General features: G+C 37.5%; 1 protein-coding gene across 1 annotated transcript; it reads left to right on the top strand.

Annotated features, from left to right (window-relative positions):
* The first annotated feature begins 3,365 nt into the window (after window positions 1-3,365).
* On the top strand, window positions 3,366-25,742 carry rspo3 (R-spondin 3). Its single transcript, XM_051130495.1, has 6 exons — window positions 3,366-4,124; window positions 12,449-12,643; window positions 12,806-12,949; window positions 15,058-15,201; window positions 15,281-15,457; window positions 24,859-25,742. The coding sequence occupies exons 1-6, from the start codon at window positions 4,031-4,033 to the stop codon at window positions 25,050-25,052; spliced, it is 948 nt and encodes a 315-aa protein (XP_050986452.1). The 5' UTR covers window positions 3,366-4,030; the 3' UTR covers window positions 25,053-25,742.
* The last annotated feature ends 1,087 nt before the right edge of the window (window positions 25,743-26,829 follow it).

The raw sequence follows: 26,829 nt of genomic DNA, 5'->3' as shown, positions 1-26,829 counted from the left end.
TTATCATGATAATTTTCTCCAAATCACTTGAGGGCAGTGTCAGTATTGACAGCAATATTGTAACAGTGGCTGTTATTTTGAATTCCAAATATTCCTTACTTGATGACATCATTAATCCAAGATGGCTGACAGCATAGCCATGTGCTAAATGCCCCAGGCATATCTGTGAAAACTTTTATACATGGAGGTCAATTGAGGTAAAAAAAAATAAAAAAAAAGTAGTATGTACAGTAAAGTATGATGAATATGTTTGTATTTTATAAATTAAAATTTAGAGTAAAATGTAGTTTTAATTCACCAAAAACCAACTGTCCACATATGTGGACGTCATGCAACAGTGGAGTCAGATTGCATAAAGTCTGATTTCTGTAACCTGCCAGTATATCTATTCTATTTTTTCAAAGATGTTATGAATTATCATATTGTAATAAAACAGACATTTAAAATATATATATATATATATATATATATATATATATATATATCAACATAAATAACCATTTAAAATGACATATTACAGCATTTAATTGCAACTTTACACATACATATGGAGACAAATTTGCATTTTGCCTTCCAAACAGGGACAGAATAGGTCAAGGATGTTGATATACTATAACTGAGATGATTCAGCATGAAGTAAGATAAGGATGAAATTATAATAAGTTGTTACAATCAGCAGTGAATGTTTTTTTATGATTTGCCCATATTGGTAAGACGTTTCCGCATATATGTAACTACTGTTATTGTTCCTACAATATGTGTTTTATTGTTATTATATTGTAATATTATTTTGTTTAATAACTGAGCTGATTTAAATAGCATAACATTCTATTAAATATTCCATATTGTCAACTGTGGCTTTATGTCCCATTTTACACCTTTGTTGCATGGTGTCCACATACATGGACAGTTAAATAATCTATCGGTAAACCTATCTATTGTTTATTACTTCTATCTATCTATCTATCTATCTATCTATCTATCTATCTATCTATCTATCTATCATCTATCCATCTGTCTATCATTATACGTATCTATCTATCTATCTATCATCTATCCATCTGTCTATCGTTATACGTATCTATCTATCTATCTATCTATCTATCTATCTATCTATCTATCTATCTATCTATCTATCTATCGTTATACGTATCTATCTATCATCTATCTATTTATCGTTATATCTATCTATCGTTATATCCATCTATCTGTCTATCTATCTGTCTATCGTTATTCGTATCTATCGTTATACGTATCTATCTATTTATTTCTCTATCTATCGTTATGCATATCTATCTATCATCTATCTATCTATCCATCTGTCTATCTATCGTTATACGTATCTATCTATCTATCTATCTATCTATCTATCTATCTATCTATATCTCTGTCTGTCTGTCTATCTATCTGTTCATAAGGCCTTTTAAAAATGACAAACTTTTCTAGTTAAAATGAGTTCACAATTTTTGCACAATTCTGCATGGTGTTTGCTATTTCAAATCCAATTTAAATGTAGCAGCTGAATTGCAATTTAAAAGTCATGCTCAGTTCTGAGTAATATCCAACCCTGCTGTTTGGAACGTCTGCCAGAAGACCCTAAATTCTGCTGAGGATTTCGGGAAGCAGGTGAAAGTGAGTTTGCGGACCACAGTGCATACATACACACATACAAGTTTGCACGTCACTCATCACTTCCTGGTGTTTATGTTTTGCTTATGCAGCTGAAAGGCCCAAACCCTTGATTATCTGTCCTTAGCACATGGCATAATCTTCATCCTCTCCTGTCTCCCCCACCAAACCTGATCCTTCCTGCTCCAGTGCCACTAATTACCTCATGCACTGCTGTTTTAATCCCCTCGACTCCAAATAAGAGTGTTTCATGACTCAACGGCCTATTTATTAGATCAGCTCTGCACAATAGCACATCACACCATTCCCTGCGCTGGGATCTCTTGTCTGTATAGTTTATAGGTGCAGAATGTGATGGGATCAGGATGGATGAGAGCATGCGGAGCCATGTGGTTCACTTTCTAATGCCTCTTGGAGCAACAAGGTCCTGTAATAAAAATGTACCGTGTCCAGTTATCCTAGACAGGATTAGACAAATGTTGCACAGTTAGCATCCATTTACGCTGTTAGCCATTTACGCTGACTACCTCCATGTGTGATATTGCAGACCTCACACATTTTCAGTTACCTTTGCTCCTTGGTGCACCTGCCCGGCTTCATTTCAGGCTGCTGACGGCTTCTCTCATCGGCCATCGCATAGAGTGACCAAATGACCTCACCTCCTCTTCCCCGCTCACCGTTAGAGCTTGTCGCTGGGACTAATTTATCAGAGGAGTAGGGGGCACAAAGAGGGGCTTTATTCTGTCCCCCCTTCCCATATGAAGATCAACTCCCTTGGAATGTCCACCCCCCACATCGACAACCACAGACTAAACCATGTTTTATCCCTTACAGCTGAATTTACCAAAGACTACTCATTAATGAATAATCAAGAACAAAAAAGGGCTGTTAAATCCCTCTAATCTGAAAAGCGACTTCCCTCTCTAGCGGTGTATAAAACTGTAGAAGGAGTGCTCTAAAAGTTACGCCATTTTTTATCCCTCTGCACCCATTGTGATTGATGGAGCAGCCACAACAGGGGAAACATTGGTCCACCTCATATTCTTGTAAACATCAACACGCTGGTTAAGAAAAGCAGGCCTCCCCATCCCACTGCCAGACGTGTAAATAAGCTTCCCTGTGGGAGAAGAGGGAACCACTGCGCAGTGCAGCGCTCTCACGTACACCAGTAATCACCGCCATTGTTTATGCTCCGCAGCACACACACAAAAATGCAAGGATTTGTCTTTATGTGGCCAGCGCTGCATATCAGCTGAAAATGCATCTCAGACGGGCTAAAACAAAAGCCAGGCACTGTATTTGCAATTTGTGGCTCTTACAGCACTGACCCCCTCTAGAGGATCACAGTGGAACTTCTTCTATTATCGCAACCATATGTACAGCCTCACAGAGCAGTTCATTTTACGGAGATGTATTCTGAAGTAAGGATTTATATCTGGAAACTTGAAATATTATGTACTGTATTCGAAGAGTAAGAAAAATTATATGTAACTAACTTACTAAATATAAAGAAATTAATTAATTTGTTATTGATTAATGTCTTGGTTAAGTTCTTTTGGGATAAATGCGCTCTATCTATCTATCTATCTATCTGTCTGTCTGTCTGTCTGTCGAATTTTTCCATTCATCGAGTTCTGGAGTTTTGGAAAACGTGATATAATGAAAAAAAAAGCGAGTGCTGGTAGCCCGTGGGGTGTCTGACGTGGGGGGCTCGCCCTCTAAATAAACTTTGGAGTTCAGAGAGGGGAAAGAGACGGCAGAGAGCTGAAGTCATCAGTTAGCAGACGAGCACACGAGCTGAGAGCAGGCGAGAGAAAGGGAGAGATAGTGAATTGCTCAACCGTGAAACTGTGAGCTATCGAGATTGAATAGAGAAGAGCGACGTTTCGGCGACTATTTAGAAATAAAGCGCCAAAGTTTCACTGAAAGTTCCTGAGATGCTGTGATGAGGATGACGCGAGGACCTCCTACATGTCAGGCTCAATAAATAAAGTAACCTTCACACCTGGACGTGTCGTGCGGAATCACAGTGGGGAATACATACAGTCATTCAGGAAGACAATCCAACTTTATCACCATGCCAGTTTAATTTGATTCCCTCCTCCCCATCTTTAAGTTTTGCTTACAGTGCGCTGGATGGAGAACTAACATTTTCATTGTTTCCATGGAATGAGTGGCTCTCTCTTTGGATATCTCACAGTGGCACATATGTGGATTGCCTCCAATATGTTACTGCCGAATCGGCCCAGGTGCATTTGGGCCATTGAAAATTCTGTTTCTCTTGCGTGCGAGCACAGCTGGGGCTTCTGCCCGGTTTAGGAATAACATTGAGTATTGCACAGATCCAAGTGCGATAAGGGACATTGAAATTGACAGGACAAGCATCATTCCCCTGATTACTATGCAATTACAACTGATCTCCATTGTTTTGATCTTGCATTGTATGGAATACACAAACTGTCAGCATCACGGCTCCAGGCACCGGCCACACAAACGTAAGTTCTGCGCGCTGCTGATCTGATGCTTTGCGCACACCTGCACCGTCACTTGTTTGCTGTTTGTGTGCATCGCATTTTTTAAACTTATTTATTTATTTACTTATTTATTTATTGGTAATCATGATGTTGTTGAATACATACTATGGCACACATTTAGTCATTTTAAAAGACTTAAACGGTTAAATTGTTTTTTCTAAGTTCTGCTATTGTTGATATGGCATATCAGGTGATAGGACGCGGGTTAAGGTTTACTAAATGTTTTGCATTATTCTATTTTATTTATGTATTTATTCATTCATTCATTGGCGATTAAGATGCGCCACTGGATATCTAAAACTCAAACGCTAAAAAGAAAATTAGTTGACTCGACACTCGCAGTCTCTCCTGGGTTTCGGCATATGATATAACCATATAAAACTGAGAACTAAAGCTGTTAAATATTTCTCATCAGCTGGAAGACTTAATTTTTTTTTGTGACTGATTTGTATGTGCTTTTTTTTAAATGACAACTGGCGTATATCGCTGTTCTGTCCGTTTATATTTTGTGCCAAAAAGCCTGGGTTGCCAAGTGCGCTGTTTCCCTCAGAATTATCTCCTATAGTTTAAAAGAGGCATTGTTTTTTGTTTTTTTTTTTATGTAGTGTGAGGGTTTGACTTTTCTCACTAATTTTATTTAAATAGGTTATTTTTTTCCAGCCAGCAATAGGTAAGGTGGAGAGCATATGGAAATTGTGGCTATGAAACATTACAGTAAATGCATAGTGAAATAGTGTTTTTGATTTAAATACGTAATTCAGGGTACACGCCTTTATTTTATTTGATGCTTTTCACTATTTTTAATAGCTAACTTAAAATAGATTTTTTTTTTCTTCAAAAATTCAATATGCCCTCGACTCTGAATAGGATCCATATATAAAATAAAAGCAGTATGGTATTGCAGTATTGTCAAAGAAACCCACTGTCCAGTTAAAAGTGTGGGCTAATGCAAACTTGTTATATAGTACAGTAAATATAAATCAAGCTATTTTCTCAATGATTATAAACTTAATGCCTTGAAAACAACTTTACACATTATGCAAATTTGAATACCTTTGCTTGGTATCGTTTTTAAAGGAGTTCGATCTTATTGGTGATTTAGCCTGGTTTTGTTTGGTGACTGGACAGTCTTTGTCACAAAGACCTGGCAACCCTGCAAGCGTAGTGTTGCTTGAGACGAGCCAGTCTGTCAGTGAAACTGCGCCTGTCACTAAAGCGTTATTTTGTTCCTCATTGTTTTGTTTTGATGGCTTGAGGAACAAATCACATATGTGTCCCCTCTGGAAGAAAAAAGAGCTGCTTAGGCATCCTAGATAAACTTTTGATGGGAAATATTAGGTTGTGGTAAACGCTTACAGGATGCGTGAAAAGTGTTTCATTTTACTAGACACTTGTGTGGGATGATTCTGAAACGTACATTATATCGGCAAGGGACACAATGTTGATTTTTGTGATTTAAGTTCTGTATGGAGTTCTAGGCTAAGTTGCCGTTCTTATGTTGACGTTCTATTAACGAGTATATGAACGTTTTAGTCTTATGTTGCTTCACTGTCTCCTGCTATCATTGTTTTGATCAGTGCGAACATTAAAGTATGAATTCGTAAACCATTATTAGTAATGCATACATTAGTTGTGCACTCCTCGTCTAGCATCAATGGCCAGTCCAATGTCTTGTTTGGATCGCTCTCTAGCGGCCACTGCATTACGCAAAAAACTTTGTAGTTCGCTTGTTGATTTGCTGCTCGCTGAGATATCAGTAAGTTCAGTACTGACAGAAGCAAAGTGAGTTTCCTGCTTTCTTCCAGTTTGCACCAAAGCTGTGTATATCCTAGAAAAAAAAAGGTTGAAGTGTAGTTTACACTTCCTGAATCAAACCTCTCTCACCAAGGACTGGAACAATATAGTAGAGCTGAGCACATAAAACATTAGTACATATTAAAAAAAAGTTACATAGTAACATAAGAAATTCCTCATTTCGTTCAAAAGACCATTTTAATCAGATGTATTGCTGATGAAGTCCAGGCTGTAACCAAATACTCAGGATTGTGGGGGACCATGTGTAATTTGGGGGTCATGTCCCCCTTGCTGTCTATAGTGGTTATGGCCCTGAATGAAGTGTTTACATTAATATTTTTGGTTTACGGAGAAATAAAATTTGGGGAACTCAGCTCTGAAATAAGCAATTCATGCATGACAGGCTTCATAACTGTGTAATTGAGTATGATTTTTTATTTTAATAAGCAATGTAATAGGGAAATATGACGTGAAAGGCTCGATTAGAATGAATGCATAAACATGCTCCAAATTAGTTGGTGACAAAGCCAATTAGATGCAGCAGAATGTTTTTTGGTATCAGGGAGCCACAGAAATGCCATTGTGGCTTTGTGGCCGTCACTGTGTAATTTCAACTCTGATACATAAAAAATTATATTGTGGAATTCAAAATACAAAACCCTTATCCATCTTTCCTGTTTAAAGCTTAGATGACGCTAGAATTGTGGACTGCGGTCGGGACATTGTCTTCAGCATACTAAGTATGTGCTCTCATGTGGCGTTTGAGAAAAATATGTGTCTAATCAGACTTTGACAGATAATTAGTTCAGTACACAACTGTCATTTTAAATTTAAAGAGGGGACGGTTTGGGTTGTTCTTTCACTCTTTAACTCATTTCAGCATATTTTTGATCAGTTCACATTTTTCAAAACATTAAGAGATGATTTTAACAGATACGGGTGAGCAGGGTGATGAATTCTTATATGTGTTGTCCATGCAAATCCATGCTGGATTTGACACTGTGACAGTGAAATGTGACATACTTGATGACTACCATCCTTTTGAATGCACCAGCCATCATCAGATGTTGCTAATTAAGAGACTTTGAAACATTTGTGATGGACAGAAACTTGGTTGAATGACCTGTGACTAATTTATCAGTTCAGAGAGAGTGACCAAACGGTCGCCTGACCTCAAACATTTCCTGTCTTCTGTGAGTGCGTCTCTGTGTCTCCGCGTTGACAAGTAGAAGCCACAAGGCTTTGATTTGCATGTAAAATAGACACTTTTTAAATGCCAAAGAATTTGTAACGTCTGATACTTATAACATCTGAATATCTTCTGTGCATATAACTGTTTTGTGAAGTGAATGTAATTGTAGTATACACTTTTTACGTAATGTGTCACAGAGGACATAAAAGGTGAGGTTTGCCCTTTAGAAGCCTTATAAGTCACTGACAGTATGTAGTAACTAATTTCCTTGTGAATCAAGCCACGGCTGTGTTTTTTAGGTAAATTATCTTTGCTTGTGTGTGGCCTCCCCATGTTGTAAATATCCCAGGAAATTAATTGTGTCGGCCTGCTTCACCAACTCAAACCACAAGTCTTTGGGCAATAAGCAAATGCTTTTGTTTAATGTCGATGTCTGACATTTTGTTATTTAATTAAGTTTTAACTGTGCCGCTTTACCGATATATTCTGGGAATGCTTGCTTTTGTGGTCGGCGAGTTCGAACCGTGGCGAAGCGATTTCGAACGTTCGGATTTCAGGAGTGCTCGTGTGGTTGTTATGCAAGCCGACCCAAGGGCTGTGGCAGTGCAAGGGCAAGCAGAATTCCTCCGTGTAAAGGGTTCTGTGAATTAGAGCGCTTTGGCAGGAACACATGTGGGCAAATGGACAGCAGTTGTAAAGATTGCTTAGATATGTCAAACAGAATATCCTTGATCTATGGCAATCTGGCGGCCAAGAGTGAACTCTGGGAATCAGGGGAGGGAGACCGAAAAAAAACAACAACGATGCCCTAGACTGAGTTCAGTTGTGTGGAATGTAAGAGCAGGTTGAAAACATCTATCTATCTATCTGTCTATCTATCTATCTATCTATCTATCTGTCTATCAATGTCTATTTTGGCTTTTATCTTGTATTCAGCAAGGATGCATTAAATTGATCAAAAGTGACAGTAAAACATTTATTTAAGCAAAATTTGAAGTGTGAATACTTAAAAAGCCACAGTTACCACAAAAGCTGTAACCAGTACAACTGTTCAACTTTAATAATAATAAGAAATGTTTCTTGAGCACCAAGTCAGCATATTAGAATGATTTCTGAAGGATCATGTGACACTGAAGACTACAGTAATGATGCTGAAAATTCAGTTTTGGAATTACAGGAATAAATTACATTTTAAAATATATTAAAATAGAACATTTATTTGAAATTTATTTTACATTTTAACAATATTTCATAATATTAATACTAAGTTCTGTCATGAAACTCTAGATGACGTAGGCTGATGGGTCTTTACTATATTCAAGGCACAATATGTATGATTTTTTTAATTAAAATTTCCAAAAACCACTAGAACAGTATTATATAATTTGCTGACTTGTGTGCTTAAATTGTCCCAAATGTTTCGAGGAATGTTTAAATCCAGAGAAATAAGCAATTTTCACCTGCCAGTGACGTTATAACCCCAAGATTGCCCCATTTAATTTTATAGAAAACATGGAAACCCCAAAGATACTTTAATAAGTTATGCATTTTATCAGACAGGTGATGAATGCACAGAGTAGCATTATAACAGAACTTTCAACACACGCAAAGGTATCCAGAATGATAAATCAGCGCTGCTTTTTCCCACATTCGCATGACTGGAAGGGGCGGAAGTGCTCGACTGAGGCATAATAAAAGCTCAGCTGCTTTTGAGACACGTATCGTGCTCATCTTTCATTAGGAATCGCTCCAGCGTCCTCAATTCGCTCCCACGACTTTCAGCCCCACCATGCTTTATACTACAGTGACCTTAATAAGTCTTTAATACATTAGCTCATCCATGAACATGATTTCTGCCCAAGTCCCGACGGATTGAATCGGCTGTGGGGATGAAGACAACAACTCCACACTCAATCATGGTGTCATCAAACTACGCCTTTGGTTCTTTGTTTGTTTTGAATATGCGCCCTCTAGCAGCAAAAACTTACATATTGTGCCTTGTACAACGTTAAACTACTTGACACAGGCTGATTGGTTCATGTGGCTGGTTAGCATCCACTAGAGCTTTTCTCAGTGCGCTTTCAGAGTTTCTCTGAAACCCTCCACCTCCCCAGCTCCACCTGTATTGATCTGCTACGGGTTATTATATATTCTATTTGTGCAGAAGCAGTATGTCCAAATACTCACAGCACCAAATCAACATATGTATTGGCAGTAGCAACCTCCTGCGTTGCTTTGTTCAAGCAGCAGCAGCTGCAATAGTCTACAACTACAGCAGTAACAAACAGCAGCAGCATAGCAAATCTATTCCGCCAGGACTAAATACACTAACATTGTCATATCCATATAGAACTGTTTTTACTCTGTTTTTATCAGCTAAATGCAGTCTTGGTGAACATAAGAGACTTCTTTCAAAAATGCTTTAAAAAAAACCTGGTGACCCCAAACATTTATAGTAGTATGTATATATATTTTGAACATTGCTATGTGTTATCATATCGCATATTGAGTCAAAATGGCAAAAAGCCACTTTGTAAGTCTGTGCATTACAATGATGTTAAGAATCCTCATTTCCCATATTTTCTCAACTGCTTCCTTATTGTTCAGGTTTGCTGATGGTTGAAGTCCTCAGTATGTAACATCCTTTCAAGCCATATCATTTCAAATTGCGTAAAAGTGAAAGTAGAAGCTTTTTTTTTTAACCTCTCTGAAGTTGAGCTAGACCAATCTTCATTTTACCCTACCTCACCCTCATCCAGATGCTCTGAGACCGGGTCAGTCCCTTCTAAAATACAGAGCCTTTAACCATCTGAGACTGACCCTCAAGAGACACCTGGAAGCGATTGACTTCAATCAAAGATGTACCTTGAAGCAGCCGAGGAGCACCTTCCATTTTTTTACCCTGCTGAATTTAGTAAGGTTCTGCACTGTACTTTACAGTTGATGCGATTAGATCAGCGAATGTCTGTCCTTCTCACAGAAACTGTGATTTCAATCACTTTTGACTTCTTCAGTTCCCGAGCCAAAATGACGAGGCCTTAGTGCAGAGATATTATTCACAGTCCCTTGAGCAAAAAACTGAAGAAAATGTTCTCCTAAATCCCCTTGAATAAAATCAGGGCTGTTTCTCGAAAATATCAAATCTTCTGTCCGGAAGGTTGTCGGGGCTTATGACAAGTCAACGATCAGCTCTAGAATTTAAATGTAAAACGTATCTTAAGGGATTTGCGAGTGAGAGTGGTTTCTAGATATGTCACTGGGACATTGAGAAAGCTCTTCGTCATGCATTTGTGGTGGGCCATTTCAGCGTGTATTCGCAGCTGGAGGTCTCCAGTGGAGATGAGTTGATTCTGTCTGTTTTTTTGTCACAGTGAGGCCGCTCTGTTTGCGCACTTATGAACACAAAGGCTACTGTGCTGCCGTTTGCGTGCAAACCCCGGTATGCAACGTGTCTCTGTTGATTAGTTTCTCTGCCGGGAGAATCCACAGATGACTGTGCTTCCTGTCGTGTTTATTATTACACTACATTATGGTCACTGTTGTAGCCTTAATTGATGGCTCTGTTCTTTCCTCAGAGAACCTGGTACCATGCGAGAACCTGGTACCATGCCCACCATTTCTGTTTGTCTTAGAAATGTTGGGAATGTCCAAGTAAATGCCAAGTACGCTTTTTGTGACTAGGTGCTAGCAGAAGAAGCAAAGCTTTCAGTTCAGTTTTCTAGTCTTGGATTGTTACATATGAAATTAAGGGATTATATATTTTTGTGAAATGTGAAACTGTTCACTGAAATGACATTTTTGCCTGTATATTTGGTACTTATTTATTCAGAGGAAGTGCACAGAGGACAGGAAATTTTGAGAATGGAGTTTTTGCATTCAGTTCGCATTGCACATACAGTATGAGTACCACAAAACACAATGTGAAGGTTTATATAAAGCATATTATTCCATGACACAAGACCACACAATTTGAGGTTGTTTTTGGAAGAAGTATCTTATGCTCATTCATTTTCAGCCTCATTACTCCAGTCTGTAGCATCACACGGTCCTTCAGAAATCATTCTATGCTCATATTGGTGCTATTAATGCTGATTTGGTGCTTACAAATTTTGCTAATGTTGAAAACAGTTGTGCTGCTTAATATTTTGTAAAAAAAAAAACAAAAAAAAAAAAAACAAACAAAAACAAATTATATATACACTGCCCTCCAAAACACCCCTGGCAAAGTGTGGTTTTAGACGATATCTGCATAAATCCTTATCATTTTTTGGTGCAAATACATTAAAGTAACTTGACATTATTATTGAAAACCAGCAATAGTAATTTTCAGTTTGATTACATAATAATGACAATATTTACATGTCAAAGTCAGACATGCCCCTTTGCCAGCTGTGATGCCTGGTTACTGGTTTAAACTTGGCCCAGGTTTTTAAACGTTTTTTTGGTCAGCACACCTTAATAGCGTCAACAATTGAGTGCCAATTAAGTTTAGAATACAACAAATTTAGGCCCAGATTATGCACAGCTGTAACATCTGCTAATAGTGGATATTTTGATGAATCGAAAATTTAACTTTTTTCTATGTATAAACTGTTTATGTAATAAAATATGTTTTCGTAGTTTGTGTTGTCCCTTATCAGTGCAGAAAAATCACAAATTATAAAGGATTCATGCCAATATTGTCCAAAAGCCCATTTTTCTAGGGTTGGCTTTTGGAGGGCAGTGCATATAGAAGATCCTACTGACTCCAAAATACTGAACTAACCAGAACTCCAAGTTATCTCTTACATGCATAAGTAATATTGTAGCTGTGGTACATGCATGTTTTCCAAATACTATTGCAATGAAAGGCCTAGACTGGTTTCATACTCATAAATAGGTTAGCCATACATGCTCTTTTTCCCAGACATTTCTTGGGAAAATCCTGGCCTAAAATATCTGGGTTTTGGTTTTGTTTTCCAGTCGTTTTCTTGCTTGCTGAAGATAATGACTGAAAAATAGTTTGACCAATAGCGGGCAGGCATTGTACATCAGCCTATCGTGGCTTGTGACAAGATGAGACCAGCAGAGAACGCTTAAAGCAATGAAAATACGCATGCATATAAAGTACAAGGATTTTAGAGAGCACATCAATAGGATAGCATTTTAAGGCAACTTAGAAATCAGGACATGCCCAGGAAAAAGATGACATATGGTCACCTGTATATCCATTACACTTCTCAAATCTTAACATTTGCATACATCTTTTCTTGAGCACATGTTGTTTGATCCTGAAGTAAAATTGATGTTTCTACCACAGAGGGTTCAGGGGTGAGCTCCCAGGGATGCCAGGGAGGCTGTCAGACCTGCTCGGTTTACAATGGATGTCTGACCTGCAAACCCAAGCTTTTTATTCACCTGGAGAGGGACGGGATGAGGCAGATCGGTGTGTGCCTGGCCTCCTGCCCTAATGGTTTCTACGGCACCCGTTCCCCCGACCGGAACGACTGCATAAGTAAGACACATGTTTTACCTCAGCCTCTCCTTGAAATATTTACAGTACAGACGTCTTTATGTCTTAGTTACAGTAATAAAGCTACAGATTTCGACTTGTATACTACAGTAATCCCTTCTCAGCTCAGGCAATGTGGTAATGAGTGCGTAACTTGTCTTCCAGAGTGTGGGTCAGAGTGCGACTCGTGCTTTAACAGGAACTTCTGCCTGCGCTGCAGAGCGGGCTCCTACTTGCACAAGGGCAAGTGCATGGAGAGCTGTCCAGATGGGCTGGTGCCCAGTGATACCAAGAAAGAGTGTGTCCCTCGTGAGTGCCCAGTTTGCAGTCACAGATATGATGGACTAGTTTTTAATATGCTTTATATGCAGCGACCACCAGTGTTGGAAGAGCTACTTTGAAACTGTAGCTTGCCAGACTACAATCTTCTGTAATCATATTTCCAAGTACCGAAAGTACAGTCAAGCTACTATTTTGCAAAAGTAGTTAGCTGCACTATGAGCTAAGCAGCTAAATACATTGAAGTTACTTGCTGTATAGGGAAATATATTATAAAAATATCTTTGTGATATAATTAGCACTTAATTAGAGCTGTATTTTTATGGAACAAAATTAATTAGACTTTCAAAAGCTACATATTCAATTAAGGATTATCCGAATGAACTGATTCATTAGAATGAATCTGAGTTTCAAAAACAGCATATGACAGAGAAGATTATCCAAATGAACCAGTTCACTAGAATGAATCAAATTATTAAAAGCTTAGAGAGAGCGATTAGAGAGAGTGACATCTGAAAGAACCGACTGACTAGAATGAATTAGACTTTCCACTGCTACATATTAGACAAAGGGCAGTCTGAATGAACTGGTTCACTAGAATGAATCAGACTTTCAAAAGCTAAATATTACAGAAAGAATCATCTAAATGAACCAGTTCACTAGAATGAGGACCATCTGAATTAGAAACAGGAACAACTGAATAAAACTTATCACTATAATTAGATGTTCAGTGTTCAGATGTTCAAAACTACATATTCAATTAAGGATCGTCCAAATTAACTGATTCATTAGAATGAATCAGAGTTCCAAAAACTACTTATGACAGATAGGATTATCCGAATGAACCAATTCACTAGAATGAATCAAATAATCAAAAGCTACACATTAGAGAGAGTGATATCTGAATGAACCGATTCACTAGAATGAGGACCATCTGAATTAGAATGAGGACCAAATACTAAAAGTAATCAGACTTTCAAAACCAACATATTCAATTAAGGATTGTCCAAATGAACTGATTCACTAGAATAAATTAGATTTCTTAAAACTACATATGGCAGAGAGGATTATCTAAATTACCCAATTCACTAGAATGAATCAAATTATTAAAAGCTACACATTAGAGAGAGTGATGTCTGAATGAACCGATTCACTACAGTGAATCAGAGTTCCAAAAACGGAATATAACAGAGAGAATTATCTGAATGAATCAATGCACTAGAATGAATCAAATTATTTAAAGATACACATGAGAGAGAATGATGTCATTCAGATTATTATAATCTACATATTGTAGCAGGGGTGCCCAAACTCGGTCCTGGAGGGAGGGCCGGTGTCCTGCAGAGTTTAGCTCCAACTTACCTTAACTCACCAGTTTGGAAGTTTCTAGCATGCCTAGTAAGACCTTGCTTAGCTAGTTCAGGTATGTCTAATCGGGGTTGGACCTAAATTCTGCAGGACACCAGCCCTCCAGGACCAAGTCTGGGGACCCCGGCATTAGAAAAAGTGACGTCTGAATGAACTGATTCACTAGAATGAATCAGAGTTCCAAAAAATGCATATGACAGAGAGCATTATCCGAATGAATCAATTCATTACAAGGAATCAAATTATTAAAAACTACACATTAGACAGAGTGACGACTGAATGAACTGATTCACTAGAATGAATCAAAGTTCCAAAAACTGCATATGGCAGAGAAGATTATCCGAATGAATCAATTGACTAGAATGAATCAAATTTTTAAAAGCTACATATTAAAGTGACATCTGAATGAACCAATTCACTAGAATGACTCAGACACGTAAAGGTTACGTATTTAACAGAGGAATATCCAGATTATCTAATAGAATAATTCAGACTTTTCAAAGTTCATTCAAATTGTCATCTCTTCAGTTTTTCAGCTCTTTCCAACCCAAACATGAAATAGGATTATTTTGGTGAGCATGTTTGATTTAATTTCCTCAGCCCGTGGAAATTAGATGTGCTAAGGATTTTTGATGGAAAAAGTAGTTAAAAATAGCTGAACTACTGTCACGCTACTGAAAAACGTTGTCTAGTTAGTAGCATGGCTATTTTAAGTTAGTTGCTCCCCAGTACTTCTCGTGAAACTAATTGTGTGTGTGATGGTTTTACAGCATGTCCTGTGGACTGTGAGTCCTGTCAGAACAGTGACACATGTACGAGGTGTGTGCCGGGACACTACCTACTGCATGGGCAATGTCATCACGTCTGCCCGGACAAGTTTGAGCCCAACAACTCAGTGGAGTGCATCCCGACAGGTTAGTCTCTAACATAACACCTGCTGTCAGGACAGTGCTGTATGTGTGTGGCTTCACTAATTTGTTAACTGTGTTTTAGTGCACTGTGAAGTGGGCGAGTGGAGCGAATGGGGCCCCTGCTCACGCTCAGGTAAAACCTGCAGCTTCCCATGTGGTGAAAAAACAAGGACCAGGAAGGTCCTACAGAATCCCTCTCCAATGGGAAGCCCGTGCCCTGCGACTTCTGAAAAGAGGGAATGCTCTGTCAAAAAAAGATGTAAGTTGGCAATATATTTATTTATATATACTGAAAATTTTAAGTCTGATCACTTAGAGGAGTAAAAAGCTGCATGATTTGAGGTATTGTGAGGTTGAGGATGAGGTTTGCACCAAAAACTTAAAACAAAACCCTAACCCTAAGTAGCAATAATAATTGTGATGCTTGACTTAGTGAATGGAGCTGCCAATAGGCAATTCCACTGTTTTAGGACAAAAAACATTGACTCTGCTCATTTTATTATAATATAAATGCTTGTTTTGTATCGTCTGGATTATAATTATAAATGTAAGAGCCAGAAATATTTCCCAACCGATGCAAAACAAATACATGAAGCAGATTCAAGGATCTGTGCAGTTGTAAGCTTAACCATATTTGGACAGTTATGTTTTGAATGTTTATTTGTGTAGTGGTATTTGTGGGACATTGCTGTTTTATGACAGACAGCAGGCCAACTCGACGCTCCATTGCTCTCCACCTCATAAACACTCAGGGCCTCGGTGCAGAGAGGAGAGGGAACAGAGTAAAAAAAAAAAAAAAAAAAAAATGCGGTGGAGATTTGCATGCAAACTTTTCAGACTCCAAAATAACAATGATATGGATTGATCTCACACACAAATGCAACAGAAAAACACACACACACAATTTTTTTTAGCTCTGTGGGCAACATTTTAAACAATCATAGGTACATTTATGACACAGATATGTTTCAAGAGGACAATGACTTGCTGAGATGTCTTCGTTAGGACAAATTCTAAGTTTGCATATATACATTAAGCGCCAGATTTTTTAAACAGGGCAAATTAGCACTAGAGCACAATTCCATAAAAGCGCCGATGGGAGAGGAAAATTCTGCGGGTGTTTAACGGACAAGGTGCACATTAAAGAACACCGACGCAACATCTAATTTCCATAATTCATGACCATTACAATCTACCAAGAGCAGTGCAAATTACCACCTGCTTTAAGACATGTTTTATTTTTGGTTTTAAATAATGGCACAAATACCAGTAAATCAGGCGCAGAAATAACTGTGTCCACACCTTTTCAGCACTAATTTCCTACTGCGTGTCTTTAGTAAATACCAAATGAGGGTTTGCACTGCCACGTTATTCTTTTTCTGAATTTTTCTGAATTCTTTTTCTGTCTTTTTTTTTAGTATAATTATTGAAGTATAATTTAGCATGATTAGCATTAAATATAATTAATCATTATGAAAACTTAATGATTTTAAACCATTAAAAAAGTTTTACCCAAAATAAATATTTATGCTTATTAAATTATCAGGTCTACAAGTTCTATGGTACATTGCATTAAAAAAGTAATAATAATAATAAAAAAATAACTGAATAAAAGATGGTGGATGAAACAAGACCTAATAAAACATTATATAAGGCATTCAGTAAAAAAAGTATTGATAAAGTAATGTGGATGTTTTTAGTATAATAAATTGAGTAGAATTTAGTATAATTATCAAGTATAAATATATATATATATATATATATTTATGCCAAAAATATATTATTTATGCTCATTAACTTATGAGGCTCCTCCAAGATAGCAGTGCATAATTAGTTTGGAGAGAAGGAATCCCTTGATGCACTGTGAGAAAAAATAAAATTATTTGAAAAAAGAAATAAAAAATAAAAATAATTAAAAATCTATAATAAAATACAGTGCACGAAACAATATAGATTCAGCATAATACAGCAGAAACACTGAAACGTTTAAATATTTTTACTGTTTAAAATAACTGTTTCTGTTTGAATATATTTAAAATGTAAATTATTCCTGTGATTTCAAAGCTGAATTTTTAGCATAATTTCTCGAGTCACATGATTCTTCAGAAATCATTCTAAGATTCTGATTTGCTTCTCAAAAAAAATATTATTTATTATTATTATTATTATTATCTTGAAAACAGCTGTGTAGAATTTTTTCAGGTTCCTTTGATGAATAGAAAGTTCAGAAGAACAGCATTTATCTGAAATAGAAATATGTTTTAACATTATAAATGTCTTTATGATCACTTTTGATCAATTTAATTTTTAAAATAGCTTTGATATATATGCATATATATATATGCTTATTAAATTATCAGGTCAGCTGTATGTTACTTTCTGAGTTCCTAATCAGTCACTTATGACTTGGTTTTAAAACAGAGTTTGCAACTCATCTTAAACATGTATTCTCTCATTCACCACCTCTTTGCCTATGTCCACAAAAACATTTTGTTTCATGTTAAGTCAAAGTGAGGAGTGTTGTATTGATCCGCTGGGGGCCATGGGTGAGGGGTGCGTTTTATACACTGCAGGCTTGGGTTATCAACCTCACCCCGCTTGTGATTACCCAGCTGCCCCAACTCCTGGAACATCAACCGCACGCTAATTATCTGCCGGGGTTCTGTCCTGTCCGTGTTTATGTTCCACATACACCAGCAGGGTCAGTGGTCCGACCCCCGCCAACTCAAAGTAATCCCAAGCCGCCCACTGACACTGATACATCCTCCTTGTCCGCCCCCCACTCCTGATACACACACACATGCAACTGCTTTGCTTGTTGTTACCCCAGCCAAATCCCTCTCCATTCTTCTCCCCTTACTTGTCATTTGTTTTTCTTTCGTGTTCTCCCTCTGACTAATCCTGACCTTTTTCTTACACAGCTTGTCCAAACGCAGCTCTACGTCTGGCCCCTGTCCTTTCCCTTTCAGGCCCTATGACTCTAAATTCAACTCCTAGTGTCAACATGTGCTCTTTCTTTCTGCTTGTTGTCTTTAAAGTTGATAATATATATATTTGGGGTCAGTTAAAAGAAAATATTTTTATTCAGCAAGGCTGGATTAAACTGAATGACAGAAAATGTTACAATGTAATGGAATGTTAAAGAAGATGTTCTTTTGATGGATTTAAAAATGCCATTAAAACCAAGTAAATAAATAAATATTTTTTTATTTCAATTTATTACTTGAGCTCAAATCAGCATATTAGAGTGATTTCTGAAGGATCATGTGACACTGAAGCCTAAAGTAATGGCTGCTGAAAATTCAGCTTTGCCATCATAAGAATAAATTACATTTTAAAACAAAAGATTGTTATTTTAAATTAGAATAAAATTTGACAATATTACAATGTATTTGACAATGTATTTTTGATCAAATAAATGCTACTTTGGTGAGACTTCTTTCAAAAACATTTTTACAAATTTTACTGACACCAATTTTTTCTGTGAGGGTTAGGTTTAGGTGGTTGAAAATATCATTAATGAACTTGTTTATGCATGCATGCGTGCTCATATAACATTGTGAGCTTTAGTTTTTATGTAAGAGCAGAATCTGGCATCCCAGCGTTGTTTTGTGTGTAGCTTAACTGTCCACTGAACTCTTAGCCTCTGTATGCAGCTCTGCTTGTCTCTCCCCTGCACACCAGCACCAACCTCCCTAAGGGAGAGCAGCTATACTGGGCCTTCAAAGCCCGAGCATTCCTCCTGTGGGACGAGCCAGAGCCCTTAATCCTCGCCTGGCTCCTGGCAAAAGCCCCCGGACGACAGCACGCCTACCGGGGAGGATGTGACCCCCTCCACCCTACCCTACCCCACCCCACCCCCAGGGTTCATTAATGAAATTGTGCCCCACTGCACCAACATCATATCCCATTTCAACCATCTCCACCTCTGTGTCCTTAACAGCAGCAGACTGGGACGATTTGGGTTGTCAGGGTTGATTTTAGAGCGTTTCACCTTTTACTGACTGTGCAGCAGTTACGCGGCCCACTCTTCCATCTGTCCTGACACACTTTTCACCCTCTTCATCTCCCTCCTCTACTAAGAGCTCCTCCTTTTTGCCTCTCTCAATCACTCTTTCAAGAATAATGTATAATCAGAGCCAGATGACTCCTCATTTCACCTATGTCGAAACATCTAGATAGACACAACTATGAGACAAATTCGTTCCAAACCATTCCAGGCTTGCAACATATCTTAGAGGAGGATAGAACTGCAATGCTTTGATTCACCCAGAAATCACCCATTATCATGTGGCTATTTTTAGCTGTAGATAGAGCACCTGTAAACTTGTGCATGGGGGGGGAATTATCACAGTTTCCACGAAAATATTAAGCACCACAAGTGTTTTCAGCATTGATAGTCATATAAGAAATCGCCAGTAATCTCAAAGTAGAGTTCAAGAGAGAACAATGTCTCAAATACTGCTCAACATGCTCAAGATTAAAAGTCAAAGCTTTCAATATTATCAATGTCCTGCAAGGGATTCTTTCATACTATATTTATACTGTATGATAAATTGCCTCATTCATGTTAAAATTAGCTAACTTCGTTAGGTTTTGTGCCTGAGCTTTGAAAGAGCGACCTCTAAGCCTTGACGTTTTCCTCAAGGACTGCATCTGCTTCAGCAGTGGTGACCAGATGCTCAAGAACATGTTCCATCTCTGAGGAAAACACTTGTATCCAAATTGTCGCATGACAGTTTACTGAACAACTTGACAGCCTTCCAGCTTTAAAAGGGTGGCAGTAAACATATCCAAAATAATCACCACAAAGCTCCAGTCATGTTACGCCTTGGTTTATGGGAAAGGCAGAGGATTACGCCTAATCCATTGATCTCCAAATCGTTACGACAAAGACAACAGTGTACGCAGAGGGAACTTCCTGTGTTTAAAGAGACGGGACAGCGAGTGAAATGTGTGTGTGTTTTGATCGGTCAGACACAGTACATGAGTCAGCCTGTTCACAATGCACAGTGCAATCACAACAGATTCGAGTCTGTGAGAGGTTTGGAGGGGATTTCGCTTCATCCTCCTAAACTAGTTTGGGTCACAAAGCAGTTGTGCATCCTCATGTGCAAGTTCGAGAGCCAGGCCTCTGTGGCCGTCTATCGCCCAGGAATGTGTGGGTCAGTGTGGGTTGCAGCGGGCAGGGAGTCCGGAGAGAGAGAGTCCGGCTGATTAATAGAGCCCACTTTGGGAGGGGGAAGCGGGGGAGAGCTGGTTGTCCACCTCAGCGCTTTTCCGATCCTCATCCGTGCCCCACCGATAAGCCTCTGACAATAATGGAAATTGGCTAGCCGTGAGCATTGCGCAACGGCGAGATAAAGTAATATTAACAGAACTTTTATTTTAAGTCTTTCTATTTTGAATGAGCTTATCGGTTGTTCGCATATTCTGGTGTCAAACATTCAGCTGGGTGGCTTCACCTTGGTCTTCTTGACAGATTTATTCCAAGGAGACGTACTGTACGCTAATTTCCGGAATCGTGTTCCTGGAAGAAACCGGACTGGTTGCTCAAGAGTGCAGTGCTGATAAGGTTCCCTGACTCTGCAATGAATGGGTCGCCCCCAACTTTTTGCATTTCTACTATCTAAACCCTGGAATACGCTTCACAACTTTTCCCCCGATTTTCCGCTGATTTACAGTCTGAAGAAGTTGACTCTAGTTGCTGAAAGTCAGAGGCAGTCTGCAGATTAGAGCTGACAGGTTCCACAGAAAATCACACAGTGTATGATGATCACAGACTACGATTTTTTTTAGCTTCAGACTCTGATTCCACCCTGTCGGGGTATATCAAACATATATTTACAGCCGATTTTAGAGCACTGTTTTCATTTGTCAAGCATCTCCTAACAACATCGGAACGACTGTAAAGGTCCACTGAAGTGCTTTGAAACATACTGCGTATTTCTATGTGGTGACGTAATTTCAACTAAAACAGGAAGAGAGGGCGGGACATATCAAGCAGTTTCACCCCCTTTTTTAAATAGCCAGTAGCATTTCGTTTATATCACAGCTTGGGTCAGTGTATGACAGCCACAATCTAATCCGTATCACAATAAAATATAGCATTCTGTGTAGAATTCAAATGGATTCAATGCGTTCTATGGTCTGCGCGGATTCGCGCATATTATCCACTCTTTGCTATCGAGTCTCTGGACTGGCAAAAACTGTGTGTGTGCGCTACAGCAGTTCACGTGACACAGCATGAAACCAGAATTCTATCGCCCCAATGGAAAGCATATTTACACTGTCTGAATTATTCCCTATCTGCTATATAGGGCACTACGTGCCATTCACATTACAGAAAATGCTATATCTGTGAACAAGAGACCGATTTCAGCCGCAGATTCAGCAGCTTTTTATAGTGTAAGATGCGAGACGCTTCGGATTCTAGAGAGCATTTGATTGGACAGAAAGTTTGATGAGAAGCTGAAGTGCAGGGTGATCATTGATTCATAATGGCGGAGGTTAGAGACTGTAAGTTTTGAATGTGTACAGTTGAAGTCAAAACTTTACATACACCTTAAAGAATCTGCAAAATGTTAATTAATTTACCAAAATAAGAGGGATTATACAAAATGCATGTTTTTTATTTAGTACTGACCTGAATAAGACATTTCAAATAAAAGACGTTAACATATAGTCCATAAGAGAAAATAATAGTTGAATTTATAAAAATGACCCCGATCAAAAGTTTACATACACTTGATTCTTAATACTGTGTTGTTACCTGAATGATCCATAGCTGTGTTTTGTTGTTTAGTGATAGTTGTTCATGAGTCCCTTGTTTGTCCTGAACAGTTAAACTGCCTGCTGTTCTTCAGAAAAATCCTTCAGGTCCCACAAATTCTTTGGTTTTTCAGCATTTTTGTGTATTTGAACCTTTTCCAACAATGACTATAGAATTTTGAGATCCATCTTTTCACACTGAGGACAACTGAGGGACTCATATGCAACTATTACAGAAGGCTCAAACGCTCACTGATGCTTCAGAAGGAAAAACGATGCATTAAGAGCCAGGGGTGGTCATAATGCAACCTTCTGTAATAGTTAGCATATGAATTCCTCAGTTGTTCTCAACGTGAAAAGATCTCAAAATCGAACAATCATTCTTGGAAATTCAAATGCACAAAAAAATGCTGAAAACCCAAAGAGTTTGTGGGACCTGAAGGATTTTTCTGAAGAATAGCATGCAGTTTAACTGTTTAGGACAAACAAGGGACTCATGAACAACTATCACTAAACAAAAAAACCCAGCTGTGGGTTACCCATTCAGGTAACAACACAGTATTAAGAATCAAGTGCATGTAAACCTGTGAACAGAGTAATTTTTATAAACTCAACTATTATTTTCTCTTGTGGACTATATATATATAGTCTTATATATATCTTTTGTGTGAAATATCTTATTCAGATCAGTACTAAATTTAAAAAAACATGCATTTTGTATGATCCCTCTTATTTTGGTAAAGTAACTGGTATATGTAAACTTTTGACTTCAACTGTGTATCTTCTAAATGTGAATTTTGTCAGTTTTGAAGCACGCTAGCTTATGGATAACCTTGTTATAAAACCACATGTTGTTATTGTTTGTAAAATATTTGAAGAATCTTCTGTACAACAACACTTACAGTGGCCAAACTGGTCAAAAAGAGGCCAAACTGGCTACACACTGTAGTTTTCTTGAGCTCTTTAAAGCAGAATGGATTCTTGGCTGTCAGTGTTTATATTGCATATCATTCTTCTGTTTTGTTATCTTTATGGTTGTGGTGCTAACCTGACTGAAGTGTTCTGTGTAAGAAACCGTCCACTTTACATTAGCATTGATGTCACTGTCATTCATCATATGGCTTCAGGAACTTGTAATGAGTGTTACTTCATTTTTATTTCAGATTTAGTTTTAAAGTTCACCAAAAACATCATACAGCTTTGAAATAAAATGAGGGTGAGGAAATAACAGAATTTTCATAACAATAAAATGAAAAAAAATTAGTTGTATGAGACTGTCATCTTGTGGTAGACCAGACACAATCAATCACACAATGCACCAGATGTTTCTGCTGTTTCACAACTTTACAAACGGGTCTTCAACCTGGACTCCATCAAACTCTTTAATAATCTATGAAAAATTCTTTTAAATGGAAGTGATGATTGCCGAAGGGACGTCTCCCAACCAAAACAGCTGAAAATTAGGAACAATGGTCATCTTAGGTTGAATGAGTAATGCCATCTGGAGCTGGAGAAAGAGGAGGGATGATGGGAAAATCACTAAAGGCTGATTAATAGAATGATAGAATGATTCAACATGCCTGCACGACAAATAAATCAGCCCAGATGCCTGCCAAACTCTCACTGGTCAGCGTGATATTATTCATTGTGTGTGTGTACTTCTTCCTACTACAATACTTTCTCTTATCCCAAACTAATGTGTAAAACACTGTAAGTAATTTTCCCGAAAAGTGTAAACATTGTGGTGCTTGAAAACATTATTCGTAAACATCCCAGACAACCCAACTCAAACAGTAAGCGTTAGCTTGTTCACTTGAGGTCAAAAGTTTACATACACCTTGCAGAATCTGCAAAATATAATTTATTTTACCAAAATAAGTGGGATCATACAAGATGCATGTTATTTTTATTTAGTACTGACCTGAATAAGATATTTACATACATAAAATACATTTACATATAGTCCCCAAGAGAAAATAATAGTTGAATTTATAAAAATGACCCTGTTCAAAAGTTTACATACACTTGATTCTTACTACTGTGTTGTTACCTGAATAATCCACAGCTGTATGTTTTTGTTTAGTGATAGTTGTTTGTGACCTGCTGTTCTTCAGAAAAATCCTTCAGGTCCCACAAATTCTTTGGTTTTTCAGCATTTTTGTGTATTGGAACCTTTTCCAACAATGACTGTATGATTTTGAGATCCATCTTTCACACTAAGGACAACTGAGGGACTCATATGCAACTATTACAGAAGGTTCAAACACTCACTGATGCTCCAGAAGGAAAAACAATGCAGACAAAATAAGTAATTTACCCTAATCTTAAAATTCAAAAGTTTTCACCCCCTGGCTTATGCATTAATGCATTGTTTTTGCTTCTGTGGATCATTCAGGTAACAACACAGTATTAAAAATCAAATGTTTGTAAACTTTTGAACGGGTCGTTTTTTATAAATTCAACTATTACTTTTTTCTTGATGACTATATGTAAATGTCTTTTATGTATGTAAATATCTTATTCAGTTCAGTATTAAATAATAAATAGCTTGTATTTTGTATGATCCCTCTTATTTTGGTCAAATAATTAACATTTTGCAGATTCTGTGTCACATGATCCTTCACAAATCATGCTAATATGCTGATTTGGTGACCGTTTGTAATATTAAAAATGTCTTTATTGTCACTTTTTGTTCAGTTGAATGCATCCTTCCTGAACAAATGTATTGATTTTTTTCCCCAAAAATTATGCATTTTTTGTTTAGGAGACGTGTACTATTACTTCTCTAAGTGATCAGATTTTTGCTTGGTGGATGAAAAAACACTTTATATTTACATTTACCTGAATAACTGTTGCAAAATGCCTCACTGTCGCTATTTATCCTCTCAGGTAAGCCGAAAGGTCAGCGGCGGCGAGAGAATAAAAAACTCAAGAACCGGCAGGAGAAAGAGAACGGTGAGGCCCGTCGAGAGCGGAAGAGAGAACGAGAGAAGGAGACGATCGACCGAGAGGATTCAGAAAGCCGGAACAAAACAGAGCACCGTTGCCGGAGGGACCAGAGCAGAGACGCTGGAACAGTATAAAGAAATGCTGCTCCTCACTGCTCCTCTGCCTTTCTTTCCCCTATCAGTCCATGTCACCCCCTCACCCTCTTAACCCCTCGCCGAGGGGGTGTTGCTGCTACCTGTATAATTTAAACGTATACTGTATATGCACATGAGAGAGGGGGCGCTCGTGATCCACACCATTGCAGACATTGAGGACGCTCCGTAACCTTCAGAGGGCACCCTTCACCCCCCTCGCGCCCGTCCTGGTACTGGATTGAGGCTGAACTGTGTAACGTGGGGGCCAGGCATGTTCGATGATCCGTGGAATGGGTTTATTTTTTAAAAGGGGGTCCAGGTACAGCACTGTATCATGGTTTGAATGTAGGTTTTTGAGACATTAACGTAGAGTTGTTGTATAAACGTCTGTATTTTTTTTGGGCTGAGTAAATTAAAAATGAGCATGCTTACTGCCACCGCGGACATTGCCTGCCGCCAGAGGCTGAAAGACTGCATGTTGATTGGTGTAAATGGCTAACGAACTGGCTTTCTTCGTACTGGATGAGCAACAACACTCTTGCTGCAACGTTTTAGTAACTTGAGTTCAGTTTTCTCCGAACGAAGTGTTGATTTGCCTGTCTGTATAAACAGGATCTGAGCTTTCCATTGAAGCCAGCTGACCAGAAATCAAAAGCACCTGTATGTCAAATAAACAATACTGAGTTTGTATTCGTTTGTAATTTATTGTCTCAACAAGCATAAATATACAACAAACACAGCAGTAGCTTAGCCATAAATGTTTGGTGATACATATCACTGTTTCAAGATACAAATCTGTGATATTGTTTTGATAATTTATCCACATTTAAAAACGGTAACATCTGCACCTCAATCTATCTGTTAATACACAAATAGATAGATATTTTGGAATAATGATGTTTTTTTCATTACTTTTTTTTTTAATACAGTACAAACAGCTAATATTATGAAATATTATTAAGAACTTCATAGTTTTTTTTTTTTTTTTTTTTTTTTTACTTTTCTATTTTCAATACAAAACGTTTTTGAACAGTAAGTTTTTTCATGTTTTTAAAGAAGTCTCTTCTGCTCACCAAGCCTGCATTTATTTGATCCAAAGTACAGCAAAAATTTAGAAATATTTTTATTTAAAATAACTCTTTTCTATCTGAATATATTTTAAAATGTAATTTATTCCTGTGATTTCAAAGGTGAATTTTTAGCATTATAAATCATTCTAATATTCCCGATTTGCTGCTCAAAAAATATTTATTATTTAATATTTATTATTTAAAAATAAAAAAATGTTTCTTGAACAACAAATCAGCATATTAGAATGATTTCTGAAGGATCATGTGACAGTGAAGACTGGAGTAATGATGCTGAAAATTTTGATTTGATCACAGGAATAAATTACATTTTAAAATATCTTATGACAGAAAGCAGTTATTTTAAATAGCAAAAATATTTCACAATATTACTGCTTTTGCTGTATTTTGGGTCAAATAAATGCACGCTTGGTATTTAAAAAAATATTAAAAATCTTACTGTTCAAAAACTTTTGACTGGTAGTTTAGTTCAGTTCCCACAAAATGATTAGGCAGCAAAAATGGTTTTCAAAACAGATAATATTTTAAAGTATATTCACAGTTATTTGAAATTGTAATAATACTTCACAATATGACTAATTTTACTTCTTTTAAAAACATAAACAAAATAATTATTCTAAACTTTTGACTGATACTGTATACGTGTATAAATAAAATTATGATTTATGTTTATACTGTTACACACTACT

This window comes from Labeo rohita, chromosome 16, assembly GCF_022985175.1.
Source record: "Labeo rohita strain BAU-BD-2019 chromosome 16, IGBB_LRoh.1.0, whole genome shotgun sequence".
Taxonomy (NCBI): Eukaryota; Metazoa; Chordata; class Actinopteri; order Cypriniformes; family Cyprinidae; genus Labeo; species Labeo rohita.
The sequence above is the reverse complement of the archived record's forward strand: the minus strand, read 5'-3'. Positions and strand labels throughout refer to the sequence as shown.

What these genes read in the sequence shown, in the direction of transcription:
- rspo3 (XM_051130495.1), top strand. Translation starts at nt 4,031, where the DNA reads ATGCAATTACAACTGATCTCCATTGTTTTGATCTTGCATTGTATGGAA. An exon ending in CAGGCACCGGCCACACAAAC is followed by an intron (nt 4,125 to 12,448) that starts GTAAGTTCTGCG and finishes TTTCTACCACAG; the next exon opens with AGGGTTCAGGGGTGAGCTCC. An exon ending in AGTGGAGTGCATCCCGACAG is followed by an intron (nt 15,202 to 15,280) that starts GTTAGTCTCTAA and finishes ACTGTGTTTTAG; the next exon opens with TGCACTGTGAAGTGGGCGAG.